The following is a 17,505-nucleotide window of genomic DNA, read 5'->3' on the forward strand; positions in this document are numbered from 1 at the left end:
CTAGTTTTGCATACACAGGATGCACAAGTGTTCCATATATCCGCATGTAGACAGTCCCATTCATGTCAATCGGGATGCAGTGGCTGCACTGACGAAGCCACTGCTCCCAATTTGACATCTGTGTGGGTTCCCCTATGCACACTGTCTGCATTTGGGAACACACACCCATATAGATGTCAAATTGGGAGCAGCTGCTGTGTCTGTGCTGTGTCCCAATTGACATGAATGGGACTGCTTGCACATGGATACATAGAATACCTGTACATCCCCTGCTGGCAAAACATGACCCTCACACAGGTGTACACTTAAGTTCTCAAGCACACGGACATATTAAAACACTCCTATCTACACTGGATCTTTCTGTCAGGAGATGACAGAAAAACGAAGCATTAAAAATAGCTTGTTTTGGTGCATGCGTTTATGCATGTTTACAAGAATATAGCATTAATAATACTAATATAATAATACTGGCCAGAAAATTAATTTATTGCATCCGCTGAAATAAATGTTTGTGCATATGTGCATGTTTATGCGTGTTGCGGCTGTGCATATATTATGCTCATAACTCTTCTCCAAGTGCAGCTTTTGGTGTTTTTTTGATGCCTCTAAATGCTACTCTTATCTAAACACCTAATGTGTATAGCCACATAGGCTTACATAGAACTGCATTTAAGGCATGAAAAAAAAATGTACACCTGTAAGTTTTATGGGGTGTTTTTTTTTTTTCTTTTTTTCTTTTTTTATTTCCGGTGTACATGAGGCCTAAGTCTGCCCTTGTGAACAAGGTCTAAAGCCTGGTGCACATGAAAATATGTTTTCGGAGCAATCATCTAATAATCTGATTGTTAGTAGACAACACAATGATTTGCCAGTACAGTATTCGTCTGCAGAAAGTGAGTGACCAAGACCGTGCATGCTCGTAAACAAAAGAATGCAATACATTACAAGTTGTATTCTGTCTAACGAGAATTTTTATAACTCTAGTCACCTATTTAGTTTTTGATATAAGACTAGCATGCAAAAAAAAAGGACCATCATTCATCTGATATTCTCATCATGCGTACCGGGTATGAATGACTAATATATTTGTTTATAATGCATACGGAGGTTAAACAAAAAAAAAAAGGAAACACTGTGTGAAAGTGGCGATATGCTTCACATTGAAAGCGAAAGTGATGTAACTTACTAGCAGCTCATGACGAAAGTGAGGCTTCCTGTCTGTTAGCTAGGAGTCTCATCACACAGCAGAAGTAAAGGAGTGTTGCATCGCTTCTGCTTTCAACGCGAAACATGTCATCACTTTCACACCTGAAAATCATGTAGTGTTTCCTTTTTTCTTTTTTCTTTTTTTTGTCCAACCCGTTTTTATTATTTGCTTTCAAAATAAAGACAAGACACTCAAAATTGATGGTGCAATATTGGTGGAATTTGTCCCTGGCATCTTTTCATTTCTTGTCTATTTGAATGTTGAGATCTAACCATCATAATCCCCACCTCTGTGTTTCTCCTAATACAAGGGTTCATTCCCATCTGTTGTTACATGACATAGTTTAAAAAGCAAGCAGGAAGAGTTGGACAACAGTTGTGCAGAGGATTTGTGTTTGAGACATGATGGATAGATTTACCATCTAGACTGAGGAGAGTCCAGCCTTCAGTATTTATTAGACATGCTGTTTTTGTGAATGTAGGCAGAGGCAGATTTTAGCTGCGCAGCCTGTAAGCTACTTGGCAGTAACTTTGCTAGAAAACATTTGTTTCGTAACACGCCCAACATAATTTGTGGAGTGTGTGGAAATGGTGATTTATTTGGTTTTATGCTTTTGAAAACAGGCAAGTCTGCCAGTTCTAGGCGGGAGATTGTGTTGCCTTTGCATAAATCTAGGGATAAAACACAGCCTGAAGAATACATCTGGTATTAGAAAAGAAAAACCAAATATACCTTTATCTTGATAATATCTTTCTGTATTCTCATATTGTAATTTAAAATCTACTAAATTATATCTTTTTTTCCTTCACAGATTACCTTGTGAACAGATCCCAAGCTGCTCTAGAATCATTATCTTCCTTGGAAAACGGGCATGCTAAATATGTACACAATATGACAGGTGGGCTGCTATGTTCAGTTATCTCTCTTATGCGGACTCTTGTCATTTGTGGCTAAAGCTGGCCACACACAGCCCTGTTATTTTAGTGATCAATTTATTACTTAAAAATTTTAATATCAATATATAAGTGAGGGTTATATTGTTTATGGTCATGTTATGTTTCAGGAGTTATTTTAGTCCCATTTTTTTTTTAAGATAAAATAAGTTTAGTGCTGTAATTGCTTTTTATCACACATGTGAGCAGAGCAGGTCTCAGCTCAGCACATAGCAACAATAGGATGTATATCCTAGGTCCTTAACTGCTTCCCCGCCGCCCTATTGCAGAGATACTGTTACAAGTTGGCAGAGCTGCGCAAAATCACATGTGTATATATATGTGATTTGCATTTCTGGGTAGGGGGTGTGCGTGCCACCCTACCTGCACCACCATTGGCAGCTACAGATGTCGATCACCAGGTCCCAGCTGCAGATTCCCTGCTGTCACCCAGCGATAGCTGAGTAACACTGACAGGGAAGAGACGTGTGTAAACAGCAGTAACATACTGCTGTGTATTTCTCTGCTGTGCAGAGAAATACACAGCAGCATGTTTCCCTAGTAGAACACACAGCGCACACAGTAAAATAGCACACAGTTAACCCTTTGATCACCACAGATGTTAAATCCCTTCCTGCCCAGTGTCAGTAGAGTGTCTGTGCTTTTTATTAGCACTGATCACTGTATTTTTGTCTTTGGGATGTCAGTGGCAGTTCCCACCCAATGTCAGTCCACGGCAGTCTCGCTATAAATTGCTGATCGCCGCCATTACTAGTATAAAAAAAATAAAAATTCCAGTACATATACCGTCATTTGTAGACACTATAACTTTCACGTAAACCAATTAATTTACACTTATTTTGATTTTTTTTTTTTTTTTTTTTTTTTTTAGCAAGGACGTAGCAGAATACATTTTGGCCGAAATTGAAGATGAAATTTGATTTTTTTTTTTTCTGAATATGTTTTATAGCAAAAAGTTGAAAATATTTTTTGTTTTTTTTATTCAAAATTCTCTTTTTTTGTTTATAGCACAAAAAATAAAATCTGCACAGGTGATCAAATACCCCTGAAAGAAAGCTCTATTTGTGGGGAAAAAAGGACATTAATTTATGTACAGCGTTGCATGACCGCGCAATTGTCAGTTAAAGTAACACAGCTCCATATCGCAAAAATTGGCCTGGTCAGGGAGGGGGGTAAATCCTCTGGCGGGCAAGTGGTTAAAGTGGTTCTAAAGACTAGAGGTTTTTTTATCTTTAATGCTTTCTATGCATTAAGGTATAAAGCATTCCATGTTCTGCTCTCCCACCAGCCCCCCCTCCACCCCCCCTCCTCCACCCCCCCCTCCTCCACCCCCCCCTCCTCACAGGCTCAGACTCTCACGCTCAATCAAATCCTCTGAGGAGAGAGCAGGGGAGGGGCCCAGCTGAACTGTATGTTTCAGTAGACAAACACAGCCCAGCCTGGGATAGAGCCTGTACGAGCATCCCCATTGCAAGCAACTTGCCATGAGAGCACTTGGAAGGGAGGAGGTTCCTGAGAATGCCTGCGGGGGTCCCCAGAAGAGGAGGTTCTGGACTTCTCTGTTCAAAACCATTGCATCGAGCAGCTACAGTGCATTCAGAAAGTATTCAGACCCCCTTCGTTTTTTTCAATTTTGTTTTGTTGCAGGCTGATACTACAGTTGTTTAAATGCATTTTTTTCCAATTAATCTACACTCAGTACCCCATAATGACAGAGTGAAAACAGAATTTTAGAAATGTCTGTGAATTTATTAGAAATAAAAAAAAAAACAAAATAATACATCGGCATAAGTATTCATACCCTTTGCAACAACACTTGAAATTTAGCTCAGGTGCCTCCAGTTTCTCTTAATCATTGCTGAGATGTTTCTACACATTTATTGAAGTCCAGCTGTGGTAAATTAAATAGATTTGAAAAGGCCTCACAGTTGGCAATGCATACTGTATCAGAGCAAAAGCCATGAGGTCAATGGAACTGCCTCCAGAGCTCAGACACAATTATTGCAAGGCACAGATTTGAGGAAGGCAACAAAAAAAAATTCTGCTGCACTGAATATTTTTAAGAGCATAGTGGTCTCCATAATTCTTTAATCAAAGAAGTTTGGCATAACCAGGACTCTTCCAAGAGTTGGTTGCCCAGCCAAATTGAGCAGTCAGGGGAGAAGGGCCTTAGTAAGAGAGGTGACCAAAAACCCATTGGCCACACTGATTAAACTCCAGAGATCCTGTGTGGAAATGGTACAAAGTTCCAGAAGGACAACCATCACTACAGCCCTCCACCGATCTGGGATTCATGGCATAGTGGCTAGACGGAATCTTCTCCTCAGTGCAAAACACATGAAAGCTTGGAGTTTTCAAAAACGTTTTTCCATGTGTTTTGGACCTTGTCCTTGAAGATTGAGCTGAGCAGTCACTTTTGCAGCAAGCATTGGGTGGGAGGACTTGCCATAATAGATTAAATAAGCACCATCCCCAAAAACAGAACTGTAAACAATAGAGAATTCCATGAGCCCCCCACCCCCCAAAAAGGATAAAAGAGGGGACGGTGATCACGGAACAAAAGGGACATTTAAGGTGCACTATCCACCACATAAGACTCCAAAAATATAATATAAAAGCAATATTATTGAATACAGGTGAAATTAAGATCTCTAAATTGTATACAAGCAGTCCATCAGCTACAAGTGTATTAACACAAATCCACAGATTTTGAGTCATTGAAAGAATGAAGAATCGATGCACTTCACCCAAATATGAACTTCTTCAGGATCCACTGCATTCTATAAATTATAGTAATTTTATAGCTAAGTGACATAATTAACATTTTAGTATAAAATTCATATAACGAAAAAAAAAAAAATCATAATAGTAATGAAAATATGCACAAACAACACCTATACAAAATAGGATAGACCACGTATTGGATCAGCATGACATCCCCCCCCCCCCAAAATATTTTGATACAGTGCATAACCCCATATAGTTGGCTTGGGGGGACGGCTAGACAGACTGGGCCACACAGAGAAAACAAACTATACAACCAAACCCCATGGCCTAAACATGGAGACCAACTTACCCAGATTAGAAGATCAAGCCGGTGCCGTGAAAATGTGAATGCCAACCATTAAAGGAAAAAAGATATACCACTATGTGAGCAACTTTACAAGTATCGTCATCAAAATAAGGAAAAACACACACGCGCGCAGGAATGACATCACCTTTAAGCACAAACATGCCTGAAAGTATAAACTATGAGGATCAATAATCCTCAAGATGCCAAACAAGGACCCAAATGATGCATCATAAATGTAAAAACCACCGAAGTAAGACAACTTACCCTCATGCTACATGCCAAGAACAAGTATCCATCCCAATAGTGAGCACGGGGACCCATAGACTAGGGCCCACAAGGGAAGAATCCATCCCAAATTATGCCCTGAAATGTGCAATAAAAAGAAAAATAATAAATCCATTACGGGACAGATATCAAGCACCTAAACAATATTGCATATTGGAGTAGATACAGTCCATTGTTTGGGTGCTTGATACTTGCTCCGTGATGGATTTATTTATTTATTTTACTTGTATTAATAAATATTGCTTTTATATCAAATTTTGGAATCTTGCATGGTGGATAGAGCACCTTAAAAGTCCCCTTAGGTTCTGTGACTGCCTTCTTCCCCTTTTTTCTCCTTTTGGGGGGGGGGGGGGGCGCCTCATGGAATTCTGTTTTGTTTACAATTCACTTTTGCAGCAGTTGTTTTCATATTCCGGGTCAAACTCCTGCGCAGTGTCCTTTTTGTCTTTCGTACAGTTGACTGTGTCGACTGCGCTTATGCTTATCAGATGTTTCCCAGAAACTGTATATGCCATCATAACCTTTGATACCGTACTTCGCAACACCACAAATAAATTGGCAACTTCAGTCACAGAGGCACCAGCTAAGCGGACACCCACAGTTTTTGCCCTATTTGAAGCTCAGTAAGCTCTGACATGACTCCGTATTACTAGCAGAGCACGAAATGAATGACAAAAGTGAGACTTCCCACCTGTTAACTAGGTGTCTCATCACACAGCAAAAGTCAATGAATGTTACATTACTTCCAATGTCAACGCAAAACATGTGACTTTCACACCTTCAAATCATGTAGTGCCATTTTTTGTCTAACCCTTGTAGTCAGTTGTGTGTTTGATATATGCATCTGCATTGTACAAGTCCTATCTTATATGTAGAGCATTCAACATGATAGATATGCAGACAGTGGTCTTGATAGCTCTGTAGCTGTTTTTGTGTTTTGTCTAATGTTTGTTTTTAATATAGCACTGTGATTGCCTCCTTCAGATGCCTCAGATTTAGTTGGAGCTCTTGCACAATTTGCACATTTAACTGCAGACACCATTGTAAACGGCGGTGCTACCTCTCACTTGGCTCCACCAGACCATGGAGACCGTAAGTTCATATCTCCTTCCTGTGGTGTCTTTTCATAATGTTGCTTATTATTTCATACATATTAGGCATATTTTTGTGTTAGGCCTGAATGACAGCTGTCGGGAGTGTGGAAATCAGAGTTTACAGTATCTGAAGGAATTGAAAGACAAACAGTCCTTAAAAGAAGCAGAACTGGGAGAAGTTAGAAGGACCTTACAGACTATACTTGGACTGGGAGAGGTACACTTTTCTTGTATTTTTTTCATGTAAAAAAGATCATTAGCATAATGGAATCTTTCATGTACACAGATTTGTGACTGAAGCGCTGCCATTGTAATTGTATTAGTTTGATCTGTAATGATCATAAATCCCATAGTATAGTAAAGATGCATTCAAATCGAGCGTAAACATTACATTTACTGGATGCACTGCTTACTTTCTCTGCCTGACTAAAAATGATTATTACTGGAGTGCAGTCCATCTCCTTAGTAGTTTAGGTTTTCATCTATGCTTTAATGTAATGCACCAATTCCCCCCACTGCCTATTGTGATTTATGCTGTGAGAACACCTGATTGTGATTCAGACAAAAATATTCTAAAACATCCCAATTGCAGGCTCCTTGTAGTCTGTCACCCACAGTAAGCTAGATGTGTCACAGCCACCAACTAGAATCAAACCTGCTGATCCCCCAAAAAATCTTGCACAGTCAAGTCATGCTTTGAGTCTTCAGCCTGAGTTCTCTAGAGGGCACTGCAGCAGACTTTCCATCTTTTCTGTGCTTGTTTAAATTATTATCTTCAGCAGTTGCAATCATAACCTCATTTCACTAGCAATTTACTTTACAAGAGTCGAACCCCAGTGTTGTCCTAGTAGTATCATTTTGAAGCCTCTTAGTTGCATGAAGCTTTTTGTTTCTTAGGAATTGAGGCCCAAGAGTTTGGATATCAGGCAGGAAGAGCTGGGTAACATGGTGGAAAAGGAGATGGCATCTACCTCTGCTGCTATTGAAGACGCCGTTCGAAGAATTGAGGTAAGCCAGCTGTGTGTTTCATATATATATATATGTATATATATGTGTGTGTGTGTATATATATATATATATATATATATATATATGTATATGTATATATATATGTATATATATATGATTTATTAGTAGAAGGAAAGGTGAACGGCATCATGCCAGAGCCCTGCCCTTCAGGCTCAATATGTAGCAGAAAGTCCAAAAAGTATGCAGTGTATACAAACGTATTTAGGTTTAACAATGACATTACATGTTGTCAGCAGTTTTGGGCAAAAAGCGCTTCACCAGGCCAAAAAACAGTTCCCTTTTTTTTTGGCTTAATGAAGGGCTTATTGTCCAAAACTTTTGCCTGCATTTATTGTTATTGCTGAACCTAAATACATTTTAGGTTCAACAATGACAATAGTCTGTGAAGACTATTTATATGAAGAGTTAGGCTGACGGGGCATATGATTAATTTTGCTGCTGTTGTCAGGTTTGTGTGTCACAAGCACTATATTATGTCCTTTATTAGTATAGTACTATATACAGTAGGTCTCTACCTAACTGCATTCTGTTTACAGGTAAATGCTTTGCACTTTTTTTTTGTACCCCCATTTACCTTGGTAATAGAATGGCTGACACTATGTCCACAGATGATGTAGGCAATAAATCTGCATATTAAGGGAATTTTTCCATAATGTTTTAAAAGTAGAAAAATGCCTTTCATATTTTTTTTACTAAATCTGGCTATAGAAATAGTCATTCTGGTTGCTGCTTATCAGACTATGAGAATAAAAGACTTAAGTACATCTTGGTTAAAGTTTGTCAATAGTCAGACCGCCCTTTCTGGTTCTACATGTCTGCTGCTAGACAACCTGTCCTTCATCAGGCTTCTTTGTATTGTATAACCACCTTGTTATTACAGCACCACAAGGTGTGGCTGGTCTTGCAATGCATTTCTCTCATTAGATTTTTCAGTCACTTTAGCCATATAAATGAGTTTCCAATAACATGCTCAACCCAAGGGAAGATGGGTAAGATTACCAGGTTTCTATTATTTTTATTAACTACTTTTTTGTACAGTATAGTAATGTTTACAAACCTAACCATTTATATCTGTTAGATTTATTCCATCTTGATAGTATTTGCCCTTTCATTTTGCTGGTGTAAATAAAATGCTTTGCAGTAAATAAATGTTTGTTTGTTTTTTTGCCAAAACTGATGTGGTGTTCCCTGACAGGAAATGATGAACCAGGCTCGGAAAGACAGCTCTGGAGTCAAGCTAGAAGTAAATGAAAGGTCAGTTATAGCATCACTCTGCTTTGCAATAGTCTCAAGAGCAAAGTCGATTTTCTTTCTCGTTCATTGGGGGACACAGGTATTCACATACAGTCTGGTTACACTGACACCTACAGGAGGATTGGCCACTGACAAACAGAACAGTCCTATGCAATCCCACAGTATAATCCCTCCAATACCCAGCATATCTGTTTTTTTGCTAGTGTCCTTGGAAGACACATTTTCTCCTTTAGTGCTTCTGAGAACATCTCCATTTTTTGGTAATAGCCTTTTCTTTATTACGGTGAGGAACAGAAGTATTTGAACACCCTGCGATTTTGCAAGTTCTCCCACTTAGAAATCTTGGAGGGGTCTGAAATTCACATTGTAGGTGCATTCCCACTCTGAGAGAGAGAATTAAAAAAAAAAATCAGGAAATCACATTGTATGATTTTTTAAGAATTTATTTGTCTTGCACTGCTGAACATAAGTATTTGAACACCTAAGAAAAAGCAAGAATTCTGGCTCTCAAAGACCTGTTACTGTGCATTTAAAAAGTCCACCTCTACTCCACTCATTAATCTAACTTAGTAGCACCTGTCTGAGCTCTTTAAAGACACCTGTCCACCCCACAGTCAGACGCCAACTACTACCATGGGCAAGACCAAAGAGCTGTTAAAAGACACCAGAAACAAAATTGTGGACCTCAGGCTGGAAAGGGCTACGGGGCAATTGCCAAGCAGCTTGGTGAAAATAGATCAACTGTTGGAGCAATTATTAGAAAATGGAAGAGGCTAAAGAAGACTATCAGTCTCCCTCGGACTGGGGCTCCATGCAAGATCTCATTTCGTGGGGTATCACTGATGATAAGAAAGGTGAGGAATCAGCCCAGAACTACAAGAGAGGAGCTGGTCAATGACATGAAGAGAACTGGGAGCAGAGTTTCAAAGGCCGTCATGGTTTCAAATCATGCATTGCACGGAAGGTTCCCCTGCTCAAGTCATCACATGTCCAGGCACGTCCGAAGTTTGCCAGTGACCATCTGGATGATCCATAGGAGGCATCGGAGAAAGTCATGTGGTCAGATGAGACCAAAGTAGAACTTTTTGGTCTAAACTTCACTCGTTGTGTTTGGAGGAAAAAGGATGAGTTGCATCCCAAGAACACCATCCCTACTGTGAAGCATGGGGGTGGTAACATCATAATGTGGGTGTTGGAGATATCCCTCCTGAACGGCCTGGAACTTGTAAATGTGGTGGGGTCTGGATACTGGTTCCCTCCTCTAATTCTGGTAGTGCACCTGGGGTCCTGGGTGGATTCAATTGCTCGGCATGGAGCAAAGAAAATGGATTCCCATAGTGTAGTATTTAATGGTATTTATTAAATGATGAGATAAAATCACAATGGTAAATGCACATACAATCAAATAGGTGGATAAGTCCTAGGTATTGTGTGGATAAGATGAAGTAGTAATAATATTGTAGTATATACACTGACCAGCTGGAGTGTGAATATGGCTGCCGGACCTCCACGATGCCGCGGCGTGACGTCACGGCGTGTATGGGCTCCTCCTTGACGCATTTCGTACACGAATACGTCCTCATAAGGGGTGCTGTCATAACCGCCGGACGTCTATGTGTACCCTTATATAGATTACCGTCGCTTTGGTTTACCTCTCTGTGAGCTTGGTTGTATGGCTAAACAACATCCTTCAGTCAGAGTTTTATGATCTTTGCTTTAACCACTTGAGCCCCAGAGGATTTACCCCCCTTAATGACCAGGCCTTTTTTTGCTGTTTGGCGCTGCACTAATTCAAATGATAATTGCGCGGTCATGCAATGCTGTACCCAAACAAAATTTACGTCCTTTTTTTCACACAAATAGAGCTTTCTTTTGGTGGTATTTGATCACCTGTGCGCTTTTTATTTTTTGCGCTATAAACAAAAAAACCACGAAAATTTTGAAAAAAAACAATATTTTCTACTTTCAGCTATAAAAAATATATCGTAAACTCAAAGTTAGTCATAAATTTAAGCCAAAATGTATTCTGCTACATGTTTTTGGTAAAAAAAATCCCAATAAGTGCATATTGATTGCTTTGTGTAAAAGTTATAGCGTCTACAAACTATGGTATAGATACTGTAATTTATGCCTTTTTTTGCTATACAGCGCTGCACTAACTCAAATGATAATTGCGCGGTCATGCAATGCTGCACCCAAACGAAAATTACGTCCTTTTTTTCACACAAATAGAGCTTTCTTTTGGTGGTATTTGATCACCTGTGCGCTTTTTATTTTTTGCTCTATAAACAAAAAAACCACACAAATTTTGAAAAAAAACAATATTTCTACTTTCAGCTATAAAAAATATATCGTAAACTCAAAGTTAGTCATAAATTTAAGCCAAAATGTATTCTGCTACATGTTTTTGTAAAAAAAAAATCCCGTGCATTAGCGGGCAAACTGGCGCTATCAAGAGGGGCGCTAACACTATCGGAAGTCACCAGTGACACTAATACAGTGATCAGTAACAATCTGTTCACTGTAATCAATGACACTGGTGACAGGGCAGTGAAGGGGTTAACTGGGGGGGGGAGGGGGGCGATCAAGGGGTTAAATGGGATTTCTGGTGCACTAGCGGGCAAACTGGCGCTATCTGGGAGGGGCGCTAACACTATCGGAAGTCGCCAGCGACACTGATACAGTGATCAGTAAAAATTGGTTCACTGATCAGTGACACTGGTGACAGGGCAGTGAAGGGGTTAACTGGGGGGGGGGGGCGATCAAGGGGTTAAACGGGATTACTGGTGTACTGGCGGGCAATCTGGCGCTATCTGGGAGGGGCGCTAACTCTATCGGAAGTCGCCAGCGACACTGATACAGTGATCAGTAAAAATTGGTTCAATGATCAGTGACACTGGGTGACAGGGCAGTGAAGGGTTTAACTGGAGGGGGCGATCAAGGGGTTAAACGGGATTACTGGTGTACTGGCGGGCAATCTGGCTCTATCTGGGAGGGGCGCTAACTCTATCGGAAGTCGCCAGCGACACTGATACAGTGATCAGTAAAAATTGGTTCACTGATCAGTGACACTGGTGACAGGGCAGTGAAGGGGTTAACTGGAGGAGGGGGGGGCGATCAAGGGGTTAAACAGGATTACTGGTGTACTGGCGGGCAATCTGGCGCTATCTGGGAGGGGCGCTAACTATATCGGAAGTCGCCAGCGACACTGATCAGTAAAAATCGCTTCACTGATCAGTGACACTGGTGACAGGGCAGTGAAGGGGTTAACTGGGGGGGGGGGCGATCAGAGGGTTAAATGTGTCCTAGAGTGTTCTAACTGTAGTGTAGTGCTTGTGTACTCACTTTTTGGATGTCTTCTTCTCTGTCTGGAACGGAATGTGTCCAGGCAGAGAAGAATGACATCATAACCTGCCCTGTGTGTATGTCAACACAGGACAGGATAGGACAGGGACCGATCATGTGATTTCAGCCCGAAATCACTGGCTGAAATCTAATGATTGATCCCTCCTGGATCAAATCGTGTCACCCGCGGGTCGGCGGGAGCGCGCGCCCCCTGCCGGCGAATGTGTCGGGAGCGCGGAACCCGTTTTTAAACGTGGTTTTGCGCTCCACTGCAGCCCTGCACACGTATATACACAGTGGCAGGGCGGCAAGCGGTTAAGAGGTAGAGATGACAGACCTTTAGGCTTTCCTATGTGGACTGGATAGAACTTTACCTGGACTTGTCTTTTCTATTAAGTTTCTTTGAAGTTTTTCCTGCCTGGGGATTATCCCCAGTGTTGGTTCTGTGAACCACAGTAGGCTGTTGGTCCCTTCTTCCACATTTGGAGTTTATTGGTCCACCTCTTTTTGGAGGGTTCTCTTTGTTTAGCTTCTCACTGGTTCGGTTTGCTTTCCTTTCATGAGTCATCTCCCTCTATAGGTGACCTTTTCCAACCTTATCTGGGTTTTTTTTAATGCCTTTACTACTGCTTTATCAAACAGAGGTATCCTTAGGCAAGCCATAGACGGGCCGTTTAATTCGGCCAATAAATGAAAAATCGGTCGGCCCCGTTGCCGATGCTGCCACCAATGTCCACAAAAAACGTCCGTTTTTTCGTGGATTTTCCAGCATGACCAATAAAAATAAATGTGAAGATCCGCAAAAAACGGCCGACAGGGTGGCCCCACTAACGGCGTGAATATCAGATGATTTTTCGTGCAGACGAAAATTCGGCCGATAAACGACCCATCTATGGCCTGCATTAGTAGAGGATGTATGCTTGGTAGAGGAGGGGGTTATATTGGAGGCTGCCCTTAAAAATTTGTCTGTTTGCCAGTGTTCAGTCTTCCTGTAGGCAGCAGTACAAACTGTATCTGAAGTTCTGTGTCGCTTAATGGATTTGAAGAAATGGATTTTACAGTAAGTACAACAATTACATTTCCTTTCATTTCAGATTGGGGAATTGTTAAAACCCATGTCATATTTTTTTTTTACTTGCTGTTTATCCAGGTGAGATTTTCTATTGCTTCTGAGACACACAACAGAGAATGAGAGGAAGATTTGTTCTTTTTTGTAACATCTCAAAATTTGGGATTTTCCCTCATTTTTGGTCTTGGAGACAATAGTGTAAATCTCCCCAGCAGAGACACAATCAGCATTTTAAAACCTGGCAGAGATAAAAAAAAGTGTCTCCACTTTATCCAAAGCTAAAACCGCCTTAGATGTACTTTAATTTTAAAAAAATGTGGAGGATACTGTGTACTGTTAGTGGGTTGCAAATCTATCCCATTCTTATGCATTTTATTATTTCAATGTTGTGCTTTAGCTTGACATAATATATTTTACAATTGTCTAAGATGAACTACTATCTGCTTAGTCTCAACTCTTGTTTACTATACAGGGCTTTTTGGATGCAGACTCTTCTATTATGCTTAAAGTGAACCTGAGCTCTGACTACACTAAGAAAAGCACCAAGTATTCTGCATGTAGGACACCAAAAATTACTTCTCAGTATTTCTAGTTACAGGGCACACATGGACACTGCCTTCCACAGCTCAGTGCCAGGTCCAAGCACTTGTCACGTTAAGAGGGGTGAGGGCATGGTTAGTCATGTGAAATTTTTGAATTTCAGAAAGTTAAAGTGTTAGTGCTCAATACCTTTTCTCATCAGCAGTTAAAGCAGTCTTGTGGCTTCTGTCAGTGTTCAGCCAAGCACTAGCTAAAACTTGGAGTTTTTCTTCTGCTCTAGGAGGATGCAAAATTCCTGACCTCTGTTTGACCAGTGCTGATTGGCCCTGTGCTGATCACATGCACTCTCTCAAGAAAAAAAAAAAAACCCTCTCTAGCAATACACACCAAACTGAGCATGTGCAAAATGCCTATGGTTCAGTCTGTCTTATCAAGAGATAAGAGGTGATTGCTTAAACAAGGGGAAGAGCAGAGCAATCAGGATCAAATAGCCTTTTTACACAATGCAGAGGACTAACCCTTTAGGTTCTACAGTGAGTATAACCAGCATGATTTACTGCTTATACAGGCTGATTTTACTGTTGTGGGATTAGTAACACTTTATAGTCACCGAGGATTTTCAGTAGAGATGTGATTAGTTAATAAGGGTGGTAGGGGTTCACTGAAAGTAAGAGTAAGCACCTAACAGCCCCTTATGGTTCTTCCTTTGCAGCCTCTGAGTTCTTTTGCCTAGTATAGGAAAAGTACAGGTTTACATAAAGTGGTTGTAAAACCTCTCATATACCCAGTGAAGTGAATAGGTGCAGATGATACACAGGGATGAAACAAATCCTCCTTATGTTTTACTTGTTTATCTGCAGTCTTCTCTTTTCTACATCCCTTCAAAAGTGCTAAATTGAGATCAAATCCTTCTGCATCTGTCAGTAACACAGAGGAGGGGGCAGGGAGCTGCAGTTAGAACTCTTGTACAGTGTGTGAGAGCTGATTCAAGGAAAAGGACCCCCCTTCACACATGGCACAGGAACTAAGGAACCATGCAGAGCTGTGTTAACAGCAAGCTGTGCACTGAGCTCTCCTCTCCCATTGCCATTTTATCTCTGGTGTCCAGACAACTTGTCGCGTGACACATGCTGATAACAGGCACCAGAGAGAAATGACATTTAGCGCTTTGGAGAGAGACAAGTAAACATTACAGATATATGTGATTTGTTCAAATTTCATGACTGAAGTTTACAATCTCTTTAAAGCTTATTGAGATGTAATCACCTAGTTTACGTATGTATTGTAAGTTCTCATTGATTTGGCTGCTTTATTTTTTTGTAGATTTTTGCACAGTGAGAAAACATACAGAATAAAAAAATACAGTAACTGGGCAGATATAGTCTGCTGCCCTTCACAGCAAACATCTGGTGGATGCTACCATATTTGAGTTATATTACTCTTTTATAAAGTGCCGCATATTTTATGGGGAGCAGTGAAGCATTCATATCCCCAAAGGAGCGCACAGACTAAATCCTATATACGTGACACACATCAGGGCAATTTAGATGGAAGGCACCTTTTAATTGCAGGAGGAAACCTATAGCATTCAGAGAAAATGTATGTAACTACAGGGAGAATATTCAAACTTAATTTGTACAATCTCTTTAATCGAACTCAGGACCATCTCTATTTCTCAGTTGGAGCCTACTGGCTGCCATGCCAAGACTAACTCACACAGAGGAAGTCCATCTTGAGCTGATAGTCATAAAACTGTTGGATAATGAGTGAGGAATCCCATGTCCAAATTCAGGCCGTTATCTCTTGTGTCAAATAGAATTATCATTCTTAGTTCAAAAGTTTTTCTTTCCTCAATGGATTCGAAATCTCCTTTAAGAACTAAAATATTGAGGTCTCCCATTGTGTGGTCTGGTTGTGCGAAATGGTGTCCCACAGATGTGCAGAAGTCATCTTCTTTATGTTCCTTGATGGTATGTCTGTGCAAATTCATCCTTCTTTGCAACTTCTGTCCTGTTTTGCCAACATTAGAGCCTTTGCTGAATTTTCTGCACTGGCCTTCAGACAACCCCCCAACCTCAGAAATAAACTAATCAGTAGGAAACTTCCTTCTGATCAAGATGTCACAAATAATGGAAGCAAACTCTGCAATAAAAAATGCTGCAAACTGTGCAACCAAATCAATCCATCAAAAAGTGTCAGACACTCAAAAGGGATCTTCAATATTTCCAGATCATACAGATGCACTTCTAGTAATGTTTTGTACCTTATCCAGTGCAGAAAATGCAGCAAAGGACCTTATGTTGGCGAAACAGGACAGAACTTGCAAACAAGGATGAATTTGCACAGACATACCGTCAAGGAACATAAAGAAGATGACTTCTGCACACCTGTAGGACACCATTTCGCACAACCAGACCACACAATGGGAGACCTCAATGTTTTAGTTCTTAAAGGAAATTTGAAATCCATTCAGGAAAGAAAAACTTTTGAACTAAGAATGATAATTCTATTTGACACAAGAGATAACGGCCTGAATTTGGACATGGGATTCCTCAATCATTATCCAACAGTTTTATGACTATCAGCTCAAGCATGACTGCCTCTGTGTGAGTGTTGTCTCCCCCCCCCCTTTGCTTTTGCTGTGTCTTATCTCTAGCCTCTTCTTTTTTTTTTTTTCTTTTTTTTTTTCCATCTCTTCTAAAATTCTTCTAAAACTTTGTGATTTGTATAGTTCTGCTTGGACCTTGAAGAAAAGGACACTCCCCGAAAGCTTGTCCTCAAAATTGTATGTTAGTGCAAATAAAAAAAGTATCACAGACAGTACTCAATTGTTTCTGTCGCAAATGCACTAACACGGCTACAATCACCCTTTAAGGTTAGAAGGAGATGTTCTTCAACCAATAGATGGCAGTGTTTGTACATTTGTAGCTGCATCTGTGGTTAAACTCTCAAGGTCTTTTCTCTATAATAAAGTTCCTGTTTGCAGAGATGCAGCAGATACACATGTTTAATTGCACATGCTCTGATGTCTCTTTTAACCTGAATGCTGTAAGTGGTATAGGATCACAGAACCTGGCTCCAATAGGTGGAGACGCTGACCCACAAGTGTTTCAGCACAGTGACTTCTCATGCAGTGTGTGTCTCTTTATGATTAAGGTAAATGCCAAAAAACCTGCACAGCTTACATCAGCATGTGATAAACATACATGAGTAGTGTTTACATTCAGTTAAAATGACATGTCAAACAATCAGTAGCCAGAAATCGACTTAACTTGTATAGGCATATTTTGTTATCAAGTCTACATCCAAAAAAAGGAGGCCAGGAAGACAGTAGGACCAAACTCCACTTTTTAGATGGATTTGCCTGCAATTTCCTGCATCTTTGGATCCGCTAATCTTTTTTACACATGGCTTTCATGGAAAGTGACATATGATTGTGAATTTTCCTCATATGTTCATGTTTGAGCCATCCATGATTTGAAAATGTTTACTTTAAAATGGAATACAATTAACCTTTTTTTTTTTAATGTTCATTTTGTTTACTGTCTTTGGACAGGATCCTCAACTCGTGTACAGACCTAATGAAGGTGAGATTTAAGAGATTTCTTTTTGTTTTTACAGTTGAAGAATCTTTTGAAATAATAAAGTGGTAATTT

The 17,505-nt window shown here is 40.2% G+C and overlaps 1 protein-coding gene across 1 annotated transcript in view; it reads left to right on the forward strand.

Moving 5' to 3' along the window:
- Positions 1-17,505, forward strand: part of HIP1R (huntingtin interacting protein 1 related) — a 145,516-nt gene that overhangs the window by 104,241 nt on the left and 23,770 nt on the right. Inside the window, exons 20-25 of the mRNA XM_089661982.1 lie at positions 2,019-2,105; positions 6,503-6,610; positions 6,693-6,829; positions 7,510-7,620; positions 8,837-8,895; positions 17,406-17,436. Coding sequence (XP_089518108.1) covers positions 2,019-2,105; positions 6,503-6,610; positions 6,693-6,829; positions 7,510-7,620; positions 8,837-8,895; positions 17,406-17,436 — 533 coding nt within the window. The remainder of the gene's footprint in view (positions 1-2,018; positions 2,106-6,502; positions 6,611-6,692; positions 6,830-7,509; positions 7,621-8,836; positions 8,896-17,405; positions 17,437-17,505) is intronic.

The sequence above is a fragment of the Staurois parvus genome, unplaced genomic scaffold (genome assembly GCF_062004578.1).
Source record: "Staurois parvus isolate SC_StPar_1 unplaced genomic scaffold, SC_StPar_1.0 ptg001418l, whole genome shotgun sequence".
Taxonomy (NCBI): Eukaryota; Metazoa; Chordata; class Amphibia; order Anura; family Ranidae; genus Staurois; species Staurois parvus.